Raw genomic sequence first — 20822 nt, forward strand, 5'->3', positions numbered from 1 at the left:
TCTTGTGTAGAGCTTTGTGCTTATGGCCTAATCCCTGATCAGCTTAATGAACAAATTGAAAGTTGATTTTGCATATATAATAAAACTATTCAGTAACTGAATGGAGAAAGAGATAGAGGGACAGAGACAGAAAGAGATAATTATAGTTTTAGAGCCAAGCATATTTATTTTTTTATAATAAAAGATGAAAAGTCACTCTTTTTCAAAAGCATAGAGAGTTTTGGAATTAAAAAGATCCAAAAAAAGTCATTTAATTCATTCATTAATATTCATTGTACCATATAGCTCTGAACAAGAATGTTTTCTACCACAAACCAAAGAAACAATCATCTAGATTTTGCTAAAGACCTCCAGTGAAGAAAATCAAAGAAAATCAGTCATAAGAAAAACACATTTTTCTTTTGTACATTTACAATTTTATGGAGTTTTTCCTTAGATCAAACCTACATTTTCCTCTCTGCAACTTTTAACCATTGGTCATTACCCTTTGGGACTAACAAAGCACATCAGTGCAATATGTCTTCCATCTGGTAGCCCTTAAAATATTTGATTCCAGCTATCATTTCTTTTTCTTCTCTAGGGTAAGTATTCCTAATTGACCCAAAGGTGTCAAACACATTATTACACAGTAAAAACTCCCCATTGTGACTGGAACAAGATTAAAATATAATTGTGTTGCCTCAGTAGACAAAGAATCAAGCATAGAGATGGGAGGTCCTCGGCTCAAAATTGGCTCTGGACATGCCCTACCTGTGTGAACCTGGGCCAAATCACTTTACCCCAATTGCCTAGCCCTTACCACTCTTCTGCCTTGGAACAAGTACTTAGAATTGATTCTAAGATGGAAGATAAGAGTTTTTTTAAAAGAATTTTGAAATGTTTGACCAAATAAATTAAAAAACAACACAATATAGACAATATTATCTTTTTTGGTTTTCTAAGTCAATATACTACCAGCAGAGATTCATTTCTCCTTAATTTTTGTCATTACTGGTTTAAAAATACATATATTGTTACATAATTCCTTATAGACTGATATATTCAGCTGGATGGCCTTCAGTTATATCAAACTAATCACAAAAAAACACAAAACTATCTTTCACCTTAAGCCTATTCTTCCTAACTTCTCTATTTTTGCCAGTATATCACCAGCACTCCAATCATATTTCCAAATCTCAGAGTCATTATTGACTCAAATCTCCCTCATCACAAAACTCCATATCTCTTATTAAGTGGTATTATGTGGTTTGACAGAACCAGGAAGACCTAGGTTTTCATTCTATCTCTGACATATTCTAGATGCATGAATCTGGGAAAGGCTTTTACCTTTATTTAGGTCACGAGCACAAACCATGAATCTTCTAGTAGACACTGGACTAAGTCTTCTTCCCTCCTTTATCTATATTTAGTTGGATTTCTTAACAGCCTCAATGGATATAATTATCATTTCCATGAAAGTAATTTCCATATATACACACATATTACATATATGCTATGTTTGTATGTCTCACAGGCATCTCAATTCAATATGTCCAAAACACAATTAATTTTATTTTACCCTTAAACCTTCCCCTCTTATTAATTTTCCTTTAATTGTGGAAAGTATCACTATCTTGCCAATCACAAAGACTTTCAAATTGTCTTATCTATGTTTCTTCTCCGGCTATTACTCATGTCTGTAATACTTGTCCCTTCATGGCTGCCAAAAACATGTGAGAATAAAATTGAATGAATACTCCTGATATTTTAATTTAAAAGATTTAATATTAACAAAACTGAGAGAGAAAGGAATTCCTTCAGCCAAGTGAGCAGAGCAGAGTCAGAGACCCACAACTGCCATGCTTTACCAAAGCAAAGCTCAAAAAGAGCCCTGCTAAATTTATATCCTTGAGTGCATATATTAACAAATTAAGGAGGGCAGNAATGTGAGATTTTGTTTCTCTTGGATAAGCGTATTTATCATAATTTATTACACATTTCTAACAAATTGTATATATTATGTTCCATACTATATTAGATATAAGATAAATATATAATATATTGTTTCATATTATATTAGGTATAAAATAAATATATAATATGTTCCATGTTAGAGCAGCTATAAAATAAATATATAATATTATGTCCCATATTATATTAGATATAAAATAAATATATATTGTTTCATAATATATTATATATAAAGCAAATATATAATATATTATGTCCCATATTATATTAGGTATAAAATAAATAATTAATATATTATGTTCCAGATTCTATTAGATATAAAATAAATATATATGCTTTAAAAAGAGTATATAGACAGACATACATATGCATATATATATATACACATATCTATATGTAAACACAGATATCTATGTATCCACACATATACTTGTTAATTAACACTGCTAAACTTTCCTGGATTCTAGTGGAGATCTTTATAATTGTGGGACAGGATCATGCTTCATTAAGCACAGATGTCTAAGAGACAGAAGGATGTCATGCACTAAAAACAGAATAACTCAATTGGAAACCCAGGATAGACTCCTCCATTGAGCCAAATCCAAGTCCAATCAGATCTAGGTGATTATGCTCTCATTTGGAGGTGAAAACTTCCCATGCCCTTCTGATCCACGGCTGTAAATGTCAGGCATTCCCTAGAGCTGACAGCCAGGGCTAAAAGGAATGACACACTCTGGCTTCAGTGAGGTGACACGCTTTGACATAAAGCAAGCATTAGGAAGAGGCGCAGTGAGTACATTTAAATGTCAAACGTTTTAAGTGTCTGGATGGGGAACAAGGATGGCCCAAGTTTCAGGATCTCTTCAGTGCTGTCAGTGAGTCAACAAATAGTTACTGAACTCCACTGTGTTTAGGTCACAGCACTAGATGCTGGACATAAGAGATGCAAAGGGATACAGGACATGGACATTGTCCTTTGTGAGGTTAGTCTCCAAGAAGAGAGAAGTGATGGAGACACCTATATTGCAGCACAAAGCAGGGTATGACAAAGATCATCCGTATCATTGGTAAAATGTTGCAGGGACGAAAATGGAGAGTAATCACTTCTTTCTCTCAAATAGCTTCAGAATTACCTCCCCTTCCAAACTGTTGATGACCTACTTATTTTGACAATTCTACACATCATCTATTAACATGAGATTCACTACTCAAATTAGAAATGATTTCAATTTTGCTGTGCCATCCTTTCCCCCCATATCACAACTGTACACATCAATAGATATTTTAAATTAGATGACTTAAGTGGACTGGAATCCATGTTTCCTCTCATTTCCATGATTTTCTGGTTTTATGATTTGTGTATGGAGCTGGGAGGGAGAAGTAGAGTAATGTTTAGAAATGCTATTAGAACAATGTAAAAATTATTCTGTTTATCCAAGTTCATCTTTCAAATCATCTCTAGTAATTCAAAAATGGCTAAAAATGTATCAAAGGGTAAAAATAATGGACCACAAGTAGTTTTAAGGAAAATATGATTGAAAAATCAAAGACATCCTAGATTTTCTTGGGTTAGTATCTGCTATTTTAAAGAAGCAATGAATCCTATAAAACCAGAGGGGTGTATTTTTGTGTATGGATAGGGATGTGTGTGTGTGTGTGTGTGTGTGTGTGTGTGTGTGTGTGTGTGTGTGTATTACAAGTTCAATTGAGGAACTGTCAATCATTCTGTTCTGATAGTCTGGGAAGTTGTTTTCTAGGAGAAATTTTCAGATTTAGATACCAGGCACTTAGGATTTCCCTTCAGTTTATCAAAACTATTCAGAAATAATAAAGGATAGCTATTTATTGGCGACTTCAAAAGGGAAATCTTTAGTGAAATGCCCCAAAGAGTTCACTTTTATCCACAAATTATTTTAAAACTGTTGGACCTAGGTTTATGAATTAATATCATTCTTTGGAATAATTCTTAGAATTTTTTTCTCTTTGAAGACTTAAATATTAGTTCAATATTTCATTTCTCTCTCCTTGCTAAGATTTTTACATTTCAACTCAAGTCTTTCCTAAAAATAGAGGGAAAATTAGAAATAGTTAAAAATTCCACTCTATACTATATAATTCACATTTCTTAACAAATAAGTTAAAATAAGTAGTATAGTCTGTTGGCAGAGTTTTAAATTTGCTATACTCAACTTGCTATGGTTTGTTTTTTTTTTTCTGGGGCTTTAATTATTTCTTTTTTAAATTTTTTTATTTTGAATATTTTCTCCTAGTTACATACTTCATGTTCTTTCCCTCTCCCCTAAAACCCCCTAAATTGCCCTCTGAGATATTTACAATTATATTAGTTAATATAAACACATTAAACTTTCACAAGAATATCCTCATTTTAACCCAATTTTATTTTCATAGGAAAAATAGTATCTAGTTTTAGAACATTTTAAATGGTCAATGATTTATGAGTTATTGATTCAATGTGACATTTCTAGAAAAATATGCTAATGGGGGTTCCCTATTGTTTTCACCTAATTCATCACTTCAAATTCTTCTCATTAACCATTCATCAGCTAATCTATATATCTCAGAGATACTAGGTAAAAGCTGCTGAATGAAACATATTTCCTTCATCCAAATTATTCTGTAGAAATAAAAGATTATGGTGCAATCTATTTTTAAAGATAAAAGTAGTAAAACTTTTACTTTACAAAGTAGTAACTTTGGTAAAAGTTAAAGTAGGTTAAAACTCAAATACATGTAACCTATTTTATGCTGTATCTAATCTGTTCTCTTATTCACTTTCTATGAATAAAAGGGCTTTAGTAAACAAACAAACACATCATATTCATCTAAGCTCAAGAGAAACTATATTGAAAATAGGCTTTATAATAATGACTGATTGCATCATCCTTCTTCCAAGGAACTAAAATCCAATATTATATTAGTAATAGATATTTCCTTTTGGACATATCTACTTGACACTTATTATACACACCATATAGAATAGACAGGGAATATGATTATCTGGATAACTTGCCCCTAATCACACAGCAATTTATGGGAATACACTCCTATTCATCTATAGTCACTATACTTCTGCACAGTCAGTTCTATTTGTAGCATTGGCTAATATTCAGATCTGCCTTTTGCCTTGTACATCTTAAAAATAAGTCATAATTGGAACTTTGCATGTAGATGAAATGTATAAAACGACATCAAGAGGTCAGAATATAGTAAGCAATTTATACTAAATAATAGTGAGATTGAGAGAAATGCTAAATTCTAAAGAAGGCATTATGCTTTCATCTAATATGGTCTTGAATTAGGGGGAAGTGGTTATTTTATCATGTCTCTGCCTAGATCCCTTCAAGCACTATGAAACACTAATGTTGTCCTCGTTTTGAAGTCACTAAAATAACAGTCATTCATGTACAAACCAGCAAATATCAAAACAATTTACTAAAACTATTTTTTCCTCTTTTTCCAAACTTTTAGGTGTCTCCAACATCTACACTCCGTGACGTTAAACAAAAATTTAATAAAACATGTAAGTTTTTGTTTGTGTGTTTACTTATTTGGAAAGCAAATCATCTCTTTTTTATCCTGATAGATAACTGTTTAATAATTTTTGTTATATTTATTAAATTTATAATTATTATTTCTATTTCTATCCTTACTAGCTTGACTATTTTAATGCAATATGCATGAGATGTAAAATGTATATTTTGATGGATTAGTCTTCTTGACCTTATAAATAGATATTCTAAAAATCTAAAAAAAAGATTTTACATTATTTATAAAATATATTTCTTGACATAATATATAATTATATATTTTGAATATCTAACAAATATAACTGTCCTGATGCCCTAGCTTCTGAGTCATTTCACCCTCATTCTCAGTCTTTGAGGGATCCTTTTCTTCTGGATTAGGCAAGGACCATGAAAAAGGTTCATTATAGTAGAAATCTGGTCTGATGAAAGGTGTTGGATTTTCCCTAAATTTCTACCTATAATAACACTACTATCAGTATCATTCATTTAAAATTTGGGGTAGGACTAAAATCTCACCAAAAAAGGAGAAGGAAGTAAAAAGGTTCACAGTATGCAATATAAATCAAATGTAGGACATTTTTTCATATAAAGAAAAGAAATTCTAATAAAAGACTCATAAATGCATAGAAGTGAAACAACTTTAAAATAGGATTCATTAATAATCTATAGCTATTATTAAACTTTCCTAAGAGTTTAATACTTAAACTTTTTTAGAACATGAAGCAACTTGCAGGATTGATGAATAGTCCCAATTCTCTTTTACCTTAGCCTCAAATCTCTTCCTAGAGAATATCTCCTGTCTAGTCAGTTCAGGGCTTTGGCTTTTCACTTGGTTGGTGGTTGTCTTCACCAAAGGATATTTTTCCCTCACTACCCATCAGCTCCATCCAATTGTCCTAGGACCTGCAGAATTTGGGGCCACTAACTTTGAGATAGTGCCAAACATTTGATATCATGGTGTAAAAAAAAAAGAAAATGAAAAAAATATGCAACAATTTGTAAAATATTATGATGAAATAGGCCTCTTAAGATTGAATAAAAATAAGATTTTGGTGAAAAATATGTGAAGTAACAGTATATTTTTATGGGTTAGGTTTAGTTTGATAATGGTTAGTGTGTCTAATTTTATCGAATGTTAGGGTGCTTTAATGTAGCGTTAGAAAGATGAAAAATGTGTCATTTGTAGCACTGATAACCAGGAGAAGCCATTAAAAGCCAATGGTTATTTCATTTCTCATCATGCAGTTTTAAAGTTTTTTATTCATTCCGTATTGTTTTTTACACAGTGGTACATCTATGCAACTCTATTTAACAGCTGATAAATATACTTTAGTCAGGTTTCATACCAACCTCATATACATTTTTCCAGTTTGTGCTCAATGATCTCTGAAAAAATGTTTTTGAATTGTATCAAATTTATGTCAACTGTAAACTGGTTTTTTTGGCTCTTTATTTTAAAAAGTTTGACTGAAAAATGCTATTGAATATTGCAATCTATATAGTGTGATAGGTGGCATCTTTTAACAAACTGATCTTGTATGATAACAATGTGGATTATCACCTTTTTCCCTAAAGTATACTTAATCTTTGCTTTCTTTATACAATGTCTTTGGTCAGAAGTCATAAGACTGAGACAAATAAAATTCCAGTAATTTGGGGGGGGGGGAATGCTTCCAATAGTAGACTCATTGATTTTGAGATGGGTTTTTTATTACTTACTCAGGAAAGGAAACATGGAATAAGGTATCTCAGGACCCAGATTCAAGCTTATCTTGTTGAATCCTTTGTTCGTTCTCCTAGTCAGTAGCTATTCTTTTACAAGTCAGAAAAGCTACCTTTCCTTTTGCACCCCTTTATAAGCAATTCACTGAAAGAGAGTTATTTGCCACAGAGTAGAGTAGAAGGAAAAGAGAGCCAGGACAGAGTGATTTTTTTTTAATTTTTTATACTTCCACTTTTTCATCAAAACTTCCTGCTTAGTGGCCAATGAACATATTGTTTCATTAGCACAAAGCACAAAAATCCTTTAATTCTTTAGACAAACATTGCTGGAAATAGCTCCAAGGACTATATCATTTCCAAAGTACATAAATGGTGTGAGCCACTGGAATTAAGATCCAAGTTCAATTCCAGGTCAAAACCAGATATATTCTGAGACTTACTTGAGTATATTACCTTAAAGTATACTTAGCTCTGAATTTTTCATTTCTCAATTATTTAAGCCCAATGAGAGGAAATATACTATTTCTGTTTTTTATCACACAGTTTTTGTTGATTGAGACTGATAGGAAACATATTGTTGCAAATTACATATCAACCTAGAGGAAGATTAAAAGATTATCTTTTCCACATTTCATATACTTTTTCATATATTCAGGGCTTCATTTTTTCCATCAAACTTTGAACTCAAAAAGCTGATGGTGAGTGCCTGGTACATAGAGAGGATTTGTAGAATTGCAATGAATTAGCTCACTTTCTGCCCTGAAGGAATATATATTCTAAAAAGGGAGATAGAGGAAATATATATGTGCATATATATGTAGTATGATTAAATATACATATATACACATATTACAGAAAAATTCAAGGCAAGATATAAGCATATGACAGTATGGTAGAGACTATGTTCTTGGGTACTGAGAAAATGAGAAGAATATACAGTGAAATCATCCATAGGTAACACTTTTTTAAGGGCTGATTAGAGTTTGAATTTTAAAGGAAATATTTATTAATGGAGATGAAGGAGAAAATATCTGGGTTAAGCAGAACAGAGAAAAGTAGAACAAATATAATACTATAACACCAATTATGTATGTGACCTTAGACAACTAACTCTAAGGTAGGGGCAGTTCAGTACAATGGAAAGAGGCACAGATTTATTATAGGATGATCTGAGATAATAAATCTGGTTCAGTCACTACTAGTTTTAACATTGTGCAAGTAATTTAACCTTTTTTGGCTTCATTTTCCTCATTATAAAATAAGTGAGTAGGAAAAGCTAGCCTCAGAAGCCTGTTCCAAATCTAAATCTATGATATTATGAACTTGAGCTCAACATTTTGCACTCATTTAATTTAATTAATAATTATTTTTGCTATTTATGTATGCCATAATAGAAGAAAATATTAGTGGTGGGTGTTTGCAAACACATATATGATAGGTATATATTCATATGATATAGTCATGTGTACATTTAAGGAACTAAGGAGAAGTTTTGTTCAGCCTTTCAAAAGAATTCAAAATGTGCACAACATACTTAAACTTCTGGTTTTATTTCAAGCACCTGATCTTCTGCCATTAGGTATCAACTTTATATTAAAATAAAGCTATCTGCTTTTTTTTAAATCCAAATGTCCTCTGGATAGAATTTGTAGTTTATCAGATGTTTCCCCCACTCCAACTTTTCTTTGCTCCTTCAATGAGGGGAAAGGGAGGAGGAAGGGACCACTTGGAAGCAATAGAGAATCATCGGGTTGTAGATGATCCATTAAGAAGGAGTCCATCATAGAGGGTATTTCAGGAAACCAAGGCTCAATATAATGGCACTGATGACAAAGATAGAAAGATAGAAAGAGTGAAAGGTCTGAAAAAAAATAGGGATGAGGGCAATGATGGCAAATTTTGTTCCTCCAAATTGAGTATTATATGCTTATTTAGTTAATGGTAGTGAAAAGTGAAGTTGGGCGGGTGTGTTGGGGGCAGAAGATGGAAGACTGAATGCTAGAATGTGAAGTTTTCATTTTATCACTAATATTTGTGAGTTACTTCATATTGTAAGGTAGGCGATCCTATAATGAGAACATTTTAGGAATATGTCAGGTAGCAAAATAAATTATAAATAGGACTGATAATGTGTAGAAAAGCATAAATATGTATATATATACATATAATGAAGGGAGTATATTATAGGCAGAGAACTAAAAAATATTCATTAAGCATTTATTTATTGATCAGGTGCAGGTGATAACAATACTAAAGTGAGACAGTCAAGACCCCAAAGAAATAATTTTATTGTGAACATGTTTGGAGAGAAATAAATACAGTAGAGATGCAAAATAAATATCAAATGAATGAGGCAGGTCCTAAATAACTGAGAAAAAAAGGAAGGGTTCCTTGAAGGAAGCGGCATTGAGTTTAACTGCAAAGGGATCTGGGAGTTCCGAAAGGCAGAGGAAGGAAGGGCGAGCATTCCAGCACGGGCCTAAGGGAAAGAAGCAGATCAGTTTGGGCAGAATGTATTATATCAGAGATCAGATAATATAAAACTAGCCCCAAAAGAAAGGTTGGAGACAATGTGAAGAGCCTTAAATATCAAAGAAAAAGTTTTGTATTTTATATTTCAAACAATAGGGAACCATTGAAGCATGCCAACTAGGTTATTTTGTCCATTCAAGTTCAAATAGGAGGCCTTTAGAATTTGTCCCAAGCTGAATGACTGATGTATTTAAGACTTGGTAGGTGGCTCAGTGGATTGAAAGCCAGGCCCAGAGATGAGAGGTTTTGTATATGAACCTGGCCACAGACACTTCCTAGCTGTGTGACCCTGGGCAAGTCACCTTAATCCCCATTGCATATCCATTACCACTCTTCAGATTTGGAACCATTACAAAGCATTAATTCTAAGACTGAAGGCAAGGGTTTTAAAAAAGTCCTGACATCCAAGAATAATGAACAAAGAATCATCGATTGGATTGGGGAGGGGTGAAATGGGTGGAGGTGATGATGATGGTGAATTCTTGGGTTTTGAGGGGGATGCAAAGCAGAGGGAGGAGTCATTTATCTATGCTGAACTGGGAACATATTCAAGATATTTTCAAAAATAGAGAAACCATGGATGTCAGATTACTTCAGTTTTTGACATGTTTGAGTTTTTACCGGAGACAAAAATATTAAAAATTTTCCTTTCTTTAAAAAAAAAGGAAAACAAGAAAAATAATGTGCAGTGTAGCTCTTTTGATGTCTTAAGAACAGTTCAACTAGAAATAATTCCATATTAGTCTGAACTCCATACAAAAGAAAAGGGATGATCAGGACCAAAAGCAGAATGAATGAAATGTGAAATATTAAGGCTTTTTATTATTCCCTCTATCAGGCTTAGTATTGAATTAGATATGTGCTTAACTGGTAGCATATAAAAATTTGGGGTCCCATCCCAGAAATGATGGTCCCCTTTATTAAAAAGTGTCTTTTAAGTGGGCAAACACAAGAATCCATTTTTGCTAATATAATTTGACTGGCATTAGCTAAATAAAAGATTATCTACCATGGAAATGTATTCAGCACCAAATATCACATATCATAGAAAGAATAATGTAATATTTTTACTTTTTTCAACCTGTATGAAAGTAAAATGTAACTTAGAGAGCATGGGAAGATAGGATTGTCATAATACTAAGATCTAGAATTTAAGAAAGCAATTGCTATGACACTGACAAAAGGTGTAGGTAGACAGGTAGCACACCTGTGGGGAATGACATTTTTAAAAATTGACTCAGTTGTAACTTTTAAAATGTGCTGCTTGAGCAAGCATATGTATACACACAATGTTTAATCTGTTTTTCTCTTTCCATTCCTCCCTATCTTTATCCCATATATATTTCACAAACTCACATCCATACATATGAAGGCAATAAATCAAAGAAGTACATATTTTATAATAGAGGCAATAGACCTCATGAAGCATATAAACTAGGTATTATATATGTACATATATGCACATATATGAGTGTGTGAAAGTGTATGCATATATATTAAAAAGAGCATCATGCATGATCATAAGAATTACATTGTTCTCTTTCTTCATCCTGAAATAAATGTTTACAACCTGACAAATGTCCTCTTTTTAACTTATTATAATTTTTCTAATAATTTCCAATTTTGTAACTGGTCATCTGTGTGTAAATCTAAAAATTAAAACAAAACATTACTTTGGTCCCTAAACTTCCCCATGGTCCAGATGACAAAACAATATTCACTATTTTTTTTTCACTTTAAATGTGATTTTCTGTATGAAAGGAAAGGGAAGGGATGAAATTGAGGAAAATTATAAGGAAAAACAATTCAGTTTTAGCTCCTTTTTGAAAATTCACAAGGTAATTTCATCATAACAGCTTTATTAAATAGTGAATGCAAGAATTAGCATCTTCTTAGAGATCATAGTCTCTGAGAGCTTTTATAATTTGCTTATATTCACATAGGCTTGCTAGGAAGTTATTGAAAAAGTTTAAAAATAGGTCTTCTGACTTCAACTGTAGTACTTTGACCACTATATTATGCTGAAAGATAGGCATTAACTAATTTAATTGTATGTTAAGATATTAAAAGTTCAGTATATTGCTATACATAAATTAGGGTGTCAAGATTACATAGATGTTCTAGAAAATGGGAGTGGGTAGCTAAGAAGGAGATTCTGGCAAAGAAAGACTATGGTCATCAGTTAGGGAATGGTTAAACAAGTTGTGGTATATGATTGCAATGGAATACTACGATCATATAAGAAATGATGAGCAGGATGACTTCAAAAAAACATGGAAATACTTAAATGAACTGATACAAATTGAAATAAGCTGATCAAGAGGACATTGTACACATTAACTGTAATATTGTACAATGATCAGCTGTGAATGAGTTGGCTGTTCTCAGGAATATAATGATCAAGACATTTAAAGGACTTAAGGAAAATGTCATCCACATACAGAGAAAGAATGGATGAAGTCTAAAAGCAAATTACCTAAATGAAACAGACTTTTATTTTTATTTTTTTTTTTGGGAATGGAATCTGTATTTTCTTTCATGACATGGCTAATATGGAAATGAGTTTTCCATGACTGCACACATATAACCTCCATCAAATTGCTTTCCTTCTTAATGAAGGAGGAGTAAGAGATAATATGGAATTTAAATTTATTTTTTAAATGTTAATTGTTTTTACATGTAATTGGAAAGACAATAAATATTTTAAAAGAATATTTGTTTCCCTGAAAAGAAATTCTTATCTATTTTTTCTCTCTCTTTTATCATCTTGTGGCTACTGATGTTCATTTATACTTTTATTTTTTTTATGGTTCATTGAGTCAGTTTACACTTTTCTCTCTTCTCTTCAGATCAGTTTCATATCTTTTCTTCTCCTATGCATAACAACCATTTTACTAACACATCACTCTCAACTCAGATTTATGTGTAAACAAAAAGTATTAAAGGGGTGGGGAACTCAACCCAAGGGTATATGTATATACACACACACATATATATATATACATACACACATATATGTGTATACTAAAACACACACATACACAAAACTGAGGGAGTTGTTTTTTTTTAACTGAATATCCTCCTAAGTGGGTTTTTTATTGAGACTTGGATTGGAGGAAGGATTTCTCTCCCCTACTCTTTCAACTACTTAGAACACATCCACAAGACTTTCTTTATAGACCTTTAAAATCTTTAAGTTTCTTATTTAATAGAACATTTTAAAAAAATAATATTTTTTTCTTTCTTATTTTTCTTCATTTTCCCTTCATTTAAGACATCTGAAATGGAACCTTTCCATTATTATATCTTTGCTCCTCATTCAGACACTTTGTCTTGCTTGTCTCCATACACTTCTTTGAACATTCTTATCATTAGTCTTTCTCCTATGCCTGGATTCTGTCTGGCTTCCTGAAGAGCCCTGGTGAGGGATCTTTGTATACACTTTGACATTACTGGCATCTCTCCATTTCCATATGCTGACTTCTTTCTTTCTTTCTATCTCATGAGCTTTCATCAAAGAAAGAAGCATCATTTTCCAATCTGACAGGTGAAGACTGAAAGAATAAAAGAATGAAGTGAAACCAGGTATCACAACTATTAAATTGCTTGATATTTCCCCAGAGTCTCAAAAGGTTCTGAAATCTAAGAGTTGGTATTATTTATTCTAGGCCAACAATGTTGTTCTGCTAAGTCTTACAACTACCCTAAATTTCCTTTAATTCCAAATTGATTTAGTGTGGTATTTTTGCTTTCTGGAGATTTAAGCTACTGGTCTTTTTAGAATTTTAATTACATTTTCATCTGAGGGAACAAAAAAAATCTCAGGATATCATCAAGTAACTGTTCAGTATATCCACTAAGAAATAAATTCTAAGATCCACAGTCATGTATGGATTCAATTAAACAATAATCAAAAGGTTCGTAGAAATAATAAAATAGCAGTTTTACCTGGGGAGACGTGTATGAATGTTTTAAAAGCTATTTGAACACTTTCTTTAAAAACAGGGAATTGTGGCATTCTAGAGGTTGAAAGAGAATTTTTGGAAATGCAATCCAAAATTTAATTTTACTTCTGAGATCAAGAAAAGTTGTATTGTCTTTTAAGACACCTCTGCTTTTTCTTCTAAAAGGGCAAAAGGCTTGACTCCTTTGAGAGTTCAGTTAAATTTAAAGGAAAACAAAAATAACAGGAAAAAACCTGATAAAATTTAAATTGGTCTAGTGAAAATAGAAAAACTGATTTGATACATTAAAATATTGTAGATTAATTTTTTCTGTCCTTACTAAAAAAAGTTATTGTCAAAGACACTATTCTGATTATAAAAATCTTATGATTCTGAAAGTTTTAATCAGGTAAAACAGTGAAGGCAGAAAGGAGAGTAGCTCAAAGGTCAGGACTATAGTGAAAGCCCAAAAACATAGAAATTAAGAGTGCTCTAGTCCTCATTAAAGAAAATCTGTTAGGTCTAGGCCTTATGGTTTAAAGACAAATGTAGAAGGTCTCCAAGAGATCCACTAAAACTCCAATATGGGGTACTAGTTTTTTTTTTAATTGTATTCAGACTAGGATCAGATTTGATTTTATATATATATATATATGTATATATACATATATATATATATATACACATAGGACCAAAAGTAAAACAAAAATTAAATTTAGTTTGCTAGTAATTAGCTATAGTTGAAACCATGAAGATTATGCCAATTGTATCACATCAGAAACTTGGACTCTACCCCAAGAGCCGCCCTGAGAACGATATGTAAAATTTTCACCTAATCTTGCCCAAAGGCAAGCCTCTAATTCACCTCACTTATTTTAGTAGATTGTAAGTTCTTATTTTTCAATTTGGGGAGGTATGTACCTTTCTCTGTCTTTAGATTTTGTCTTCCCATTATGTAATATGATCTTTTAGCACAGGAACTGTCTTGAATGTTTTATTTGACATTATTTTGGTTTTGCTTGTATTCCAAGGAGTTAAGAGAGTTCCTGGCACATATATGTCATTGATGAATATTCTGTTCTATTTTTCAACTATCTGTCTATATTTAACTATCTTATATAAGGGTGGTGGCAGAGGTGAAGTTTTTTGGAAGTGTTGCTTTGATTAATGTTTTCAGAGCTAGAGTATAAAAAGAAGCATAACATGAATATGGCTAGTGAGTAGTGTGGTATGTACGAGTAGGGGTAGACATGGCAAATACTTTTTAGTTAGAAGCCCAGGGTTGCTTAGGGTGCCCCCTAGGAGATAAAGGCTGGATTTCAGAAGCATATCAGAATGGAGAGGACTAGAGAGTGGAAAATAAACAGTACTTGAAAGTATCAAGTCACTAATTTTCATCTTAAAAATACACCAATACTGAGTAGGATTCTATCAATGATACAGGTATGAATATCCAAATCAGAAGGCTTCTTTTTAGCTAGTCAAGAAGATATACTTTAGTAGGTTTACTTCCATTCTTTAAGTTATGGTTATTAATTTATAATTAGTTTGCATTTATATAAAGTTTTAAGGTATATAACATGATTTTCATATGTTATCTCACTGCTCTTTACAACAACTTTATGGACTATTTTTATATTTATTATTACATTTTATACATGACAATATTAAAGTCAAATAAAGTTAAATAACTTGCTCAGAAGAGAACAGAGAGTAAGGGTCCTCTGGAGGTAGGGTTTAAACACAAGTATTTCTGCCTCACATAAAGTCTTCTGCTTTATAACTTCTTCTAAGAGAAGATCCCAGATGAAACTTTTTAGAGAATTTGAAGAGCCCTGCACCTTGAATCACTGAACTTATGAATTCATTATTTCCAACAGTGGAAAGATTAGCTATTGTCTGTGGTACAGATAACATGGTCCCTGAAAAATCTCCTGGAATGTGTTCCAGCTATCAAGCCTCCTCCCAGATAAAATGACCAAGATGTAAGTGACAGGAGTATTTCAGAGCCAGCATGTCCTCACTAAGTGAAAGGCAGCTTTACAGTCATGCCACACTCTTGGTCCAAATGAAGTTATAAACTTATTCAGCTTAGTTTTGTAAAGACAAATGGCCTCTCTCAGCTCATCCAATGTGTCCCATATTGAAGGCAGAGGCGATGTGTACTGTTATTTCTCATTGATTCACTCATTAAGCTGATTTCATTCAGTTTATTTTTTTATTATTTTGTTGCCAGGCCACTATGTCTCCATCTTTTGTCCAGAAGCTGAAAGCCAATACTTTCATGCTTGGCAGAAATTTGACAAATAGATATACAAAATCAGGTTTGATTTAAAAAAAAAAAATAAAGCCCTGTTCTTAATATCAGTATGGCTGGCGGGTAAAGAGACAATAGAATATAGACTCCATTACACAATCCCTCTTCACAAAGAGAACAGCAGAGGCTTGCCAGGTTCATACTTTCCTCTAGCATCGACTCTCTCTACCTTTTATTCCTCCTAAATCCTCAAATCCTTCCTGAAACCCTTCATCATCCACCCCCTCAAGTTGCTCTTCCAAGTTCCGATAATCCAAACTCTATCCATGGTTTATTCTCAGACTACACAATTACAAAAGCCCAAGCACTCAACACCAACCGCTTGCCAACTTCATTCTGAACTGCCTCTCACACCGCTTTCCTTCATCTCTGCTGCTCCTGTGAATAGCGGCTGCTCAGCCGGAGGATGGGGAGATCGAGCCTCCTAACTAATAAACAGACATTCCAGAACTGTGGGTGGGGAGATCAATATCTAGCAGGTTTGTGAGGAGAGGAACTCCTTTAGTGGCAAGGCCTTTGACTCGTTTATAAGGGCAATTGTTGGAGAAGAAGCAGGGGACTGGAACTGATCCACGTGAAGCGAAATAAGGAGAAGGGCTATTGCTTCCCACTGGTAAAATGAAGGGTTTGGATTCGATGACTTCAAATCTTCCTTCCAGCTACAATGAACTTAATTGAATATTGGTGATATGCCAGGCCAGTGAAATATAAGTTGATTTAAGATGAACTAGAATGGGGACGGGGGGAGTTATATGCAATTGGGTAGCAAGGATGGAGCCACAGAATGTAGAAAATATTCTAACGCGGGGAATTCCCACTAATTCGAAAAATTTTTAGTAGCTGGGGAGGGGGGCGGGGTATTCTCTGATTCCATAAATTCATGACAGATTTTCCTCCTTTATGGCTATAAAAGAAAAATAAAAACTATAAAGCATTTAACAAGAGCCAAAACTCCAAAAACCTACCTCCCTGGAGCCCCAGCCTGTAAGCCCCACAGGCGCTGTGCCCCTGAGAGGCGGAGCTACCCAGAAATCTCAGCAAAAGAGTGGGGTGGTGGGAAATGAAGTCCTAGGAAGAGTAGAGAATGCTGGGGGATGTAGTCCTCGGGGTACAAAACTCCACCTACACGGGGCTCCACACCCTCATCTACTTAAGAAAGTAAAAAACTTCTTGGGGTTTTCTGACATGGATGGAATATCTTTGGAATTGCATAGTCACCTTTCCGTCTGCACTATACAGGGCTAAACTGCCCTCTATGGTGAAGGAAAATATCATTATAGGATCATTATAGGATGTTATTTAGTAGACTTTGTAAACTATACGCTTTGTATTCAGATAGAGAGAGCAGCCAAATGGTACAGAGTATGAAGTCATTGGTGATTAAAGTGTCCTTCAAGGCCTGGTAGTATTGAAAGACATGATAAAGTGGAAAGAAAGGTAAATCCCCATATATTCAGTCTGTAATGGCACCTCATCTTACCTGTTACATCTCTCCCAAAAACTTTTTGCATTTTTTCCTATATTCCCATTTCTACCTAGTCCAAACATCATCACTTTTGACTTACATTATAGTAATGGTTTCCCTCTTTCTCGCCTCTATTTCTGACTTTTCCTTAATCCAATTCTTGATGCATGTTACTACTAAGGTTATCTTTCTTAATTACCATTTCCACTTTATTACACCTCATAAATATACATATTTACCTACCAGAAGCTAGAGCTACACCATTTATATATAATATGCTTATATATTATATAAAATATATATAAATTATATAAATTTATTTTCCACTAATTAATAATGTTTGTACCTCTACTATCAGGCTTTCTTGCATAAATGAAATTAGTTATTTTGTTTGTTTGTTTTAATTCTGTTGTACTTTTGCTAAAAAAACAAACAAAAAAAAAACTTCTTTCCTACCTGATAAAATCTCACATAATACAAAAAATTCAAACCCAACCAAATGAAACAAACCCAAAGCAACACTTCCAAGCAATATTTCCTGGTAAATTATTTCTCATCTGATCTCCTATTACAGTCAGAACCAATATCATACTTCTTGGCAGTTAATTCATGTTCTGTAGTTGTTTCAGGCAGGTTTGATTGAAAGCTCATTGGGGGATTGGACAATTTATTATACTACTTTTGTTTTAAATGGAGATGCAGAATTTTCTAATGTTCAAGTTTTTTTAAACAAATAATGAATTATTAGAAAATCTTTAGACTATAAGTAACAGTCCTAAGACATTATAATTAAAAAATAGATATTTAAAAATGTCCAAAATTTTATCAGGCCCCATGTCTGACTGCAAAGTTGTAGAAGAAATAAAATACTAGCCTCCATAAATAGTAAGGAAGAGTATAAGCAAGAAGAAAAAATGCTAATGCCTAAGATTCTTGTTAAATAGACTGAAGAAAAGGTGGCATTCAAAGGGAGTGAGTGGCTGATGACTGACAAGCAGCTTGAGGGTCATTTGTTTTCAGATACTGTGGATAAGTGAAACTGACTGAAGCAGAAGAAAAAAAGGAAATCTTTATACTCATGACTTCTTTTTTTCCCCCATCAACTGACATAGACTTAAAAGAAAAAAAAAAGGCATTTATGGTTTTAATCTGTTAAACTACTTGTCCCTGTAGTGATGAAGTAGATTATTCCCTACTAACTCCTAGAAAGAGCCTTAGGAAATGCTGAGCAGAAGCCAATGGCAGTGGCAGACCAATAGCCCTTGGGGCCAAGTAAGAGTTATATAATTTATTGTGGCAGGTTTAATACATCTAAATCCTTACCATGAGGCCAAACTCTAAAATGTCCAAGAGAAACAACTCAAGGCTGAGATAGCAGAGCTGCAGGATTTATAGCATGAGGTACGGTAGAGTTAGTGCTCTCCAGGTTCCCTTGTGGGATGTTCCTATCTAGGGCTGTTGGCTGCCTTGATGTTTTAACCAAAGAAGTTGCTGTAATGACTGAAGGACACAGTGGAGGGTGGAGTCAGGTTAGCTAAAGAGCATTTCATTGAAAAAGACAAACCTTTAAGCTTAGAGAATGTATCATTCCACATAGTCAAGTCCCTTGGGAAAGGAGATATGATCTTGATAGAAACTGTTCATGATATGAGTGAGCTATAGGATACAAGGTTTGTTGACAGGTTATTTGTTCTTTCAAAACAAGTACCCCCAAGGTTTGTGAAACTTGTGGAAATGAAAGGCCAGCTCCTCTTCTGGGAACTTTAAATAGCAAAGTCCAATAAGATGCTTTCACTAGCAGGGAGGAAATCACTGAATTTCTCCCTTTGTATATTGCAGTTTCAGAGTGGAGGAAAGTTAATAGAATCTGTCAGTGTGGATGCCTACAACATCAGAATTTTCCACAAATGCACATGCTGGGGACTCAGAGGTGGAATTATAGCATGTGTGCCCTAGAACTGGTCTTCACACACCAGACTTGTCAGTCAATTAGTGAGAGCATCCCTGTGTTTCCCAACTTTGGGGGCTCAAATAAACTAGATTTACAATAGAAAGTTTGATTCTGAAGAGTGAAAATATTCTCAACCTGCATTAAAAATAAATCAATCATTCTCTTTTCTAAAAAAAAATCACCTGAAAAAGGAGAGGGAGGGCTCTTTATTCCCACTCAGTGTCTTCATTTAATTTCTTCCCACTTAGAATCCATAATATGAGGTCCCTAGAGTTTCCACCATTCCCATTATATTCTCAATTAAGTTCCTAAACGTTGTATTTCACAATTCCTTGTGCCTCATTCTCTAAATTTGCTTTAATAAATTTTAAAGGTCAAATATTATAATTTTGCAATACCCCCCTAAAGTATAATGATTATACATGATACTTTACAAAATGATGAAGTGTACAATAATGGTTTATGTAGTTCATTGTTATAGCGACCTACCTATAATCTCTTTCTCCTTCAATTAAAACTAAAAACTCATCATTGGTTTGAATTACTATTCCACTTTCAACTACATTAGACTAGAAAGTGAATTCACCCAGTGAAATAAATATTACAAACAAAAACAGAGGAATATTCATTCTAGAGTTGGAGGGCTGTGAAATAAAGATTATCCTTTATCTTCAAGTATTTGTATGGCTTTCAAAGTGGAAGTTTTGCTTTTTTTCCTAAAATGAAGAACTGGAAGAGAGGGGTGGAAATTGCAGAAAAGCAATTTAGGTATGATGTAAGGTAAAATTTTATAATAGGGATATCTACCCCAAAATGGAATAGGTTTCTCTCTATGTACAATGTATTCTTCGTCATTAAATATCTTTAAATAAAGTGTGGGAGACCTCTTTTTAAGTATTTTAGAAAGGATTCATATTCAGTTATCTTTTGGATTAGATAGACAAAGAGGTCTTTCAAAACTTGAAATTATATGATTTTATTTTTTCAAGTCCCTTCAATTTTTAATAGCAAGATCTGTGTTCTCTAAAGAGAAGAACTTTGGGATCATGAATGGGGAGCTAGTCTTGAAGCCAGGAAGATCTGGGTTCAAATTCTTCCTCTGATGCATATTGATTGGGGACTCCTTTGCAAAATGACTTAAGGTTCCAGTCTTATAAGTAATGCTTTAAGATACTAAAGTGCAGAGAATATGCAAACCTATATTGGCAGAAATTTCCTAGTCCAGGAATTTCTTATGCTAATGAAATCATAGCCCAAATTCTACTCCCTATCAATCATAAATGAGGTTCTCTTGATTCTCAAAGAAAAGAAAATTTGGATAAACAGACTTCTCCTTAACAGCATATCAACGATTAAATTCTGATAGTTAACCTTGTTATATACAGAATGACAG

At 33.2% G+C, this 20822-nt stretch overlaps 1 protein-coding gene across 1 annotated transcript in view; it reads left to right on the forward strand.

Annotated features, from left to right (window-relative positions):
• Positions 1–20822, forward strand: part of TECRL (trans-2,3-enoyl-CoA reductase like) — a 147514-nt gene that overhangs the window by 43636 nt on the left and 83056 nt on the right. The window contains exon 2 of the mRNA XM_044681041.1: positions 5440–5491. Within this exon, the coding sequence (XP_044536976.1) occupies positions 5440–5491 (52 nt within the window). The remainder of the gene's footprint in view (positions 1–5439; positions 5492–20822) is intronic.

This window comes from Gracilinanus agilis, chromosome 6 (genome assembly GCF_016433145.1).
Source record: "Gracilinanus agilis isolate LMUSP501 chromosome 6, AgileGrace, whole genome shotgun sequence".
NCBI classification, from domain to species: domain Eukaryota; kingdom Metazoa; phylum Chordata; class Mammalia; order Didelphimorphia; family Didelphidae; genus Gracilinanus; species Gracilinanus agilis.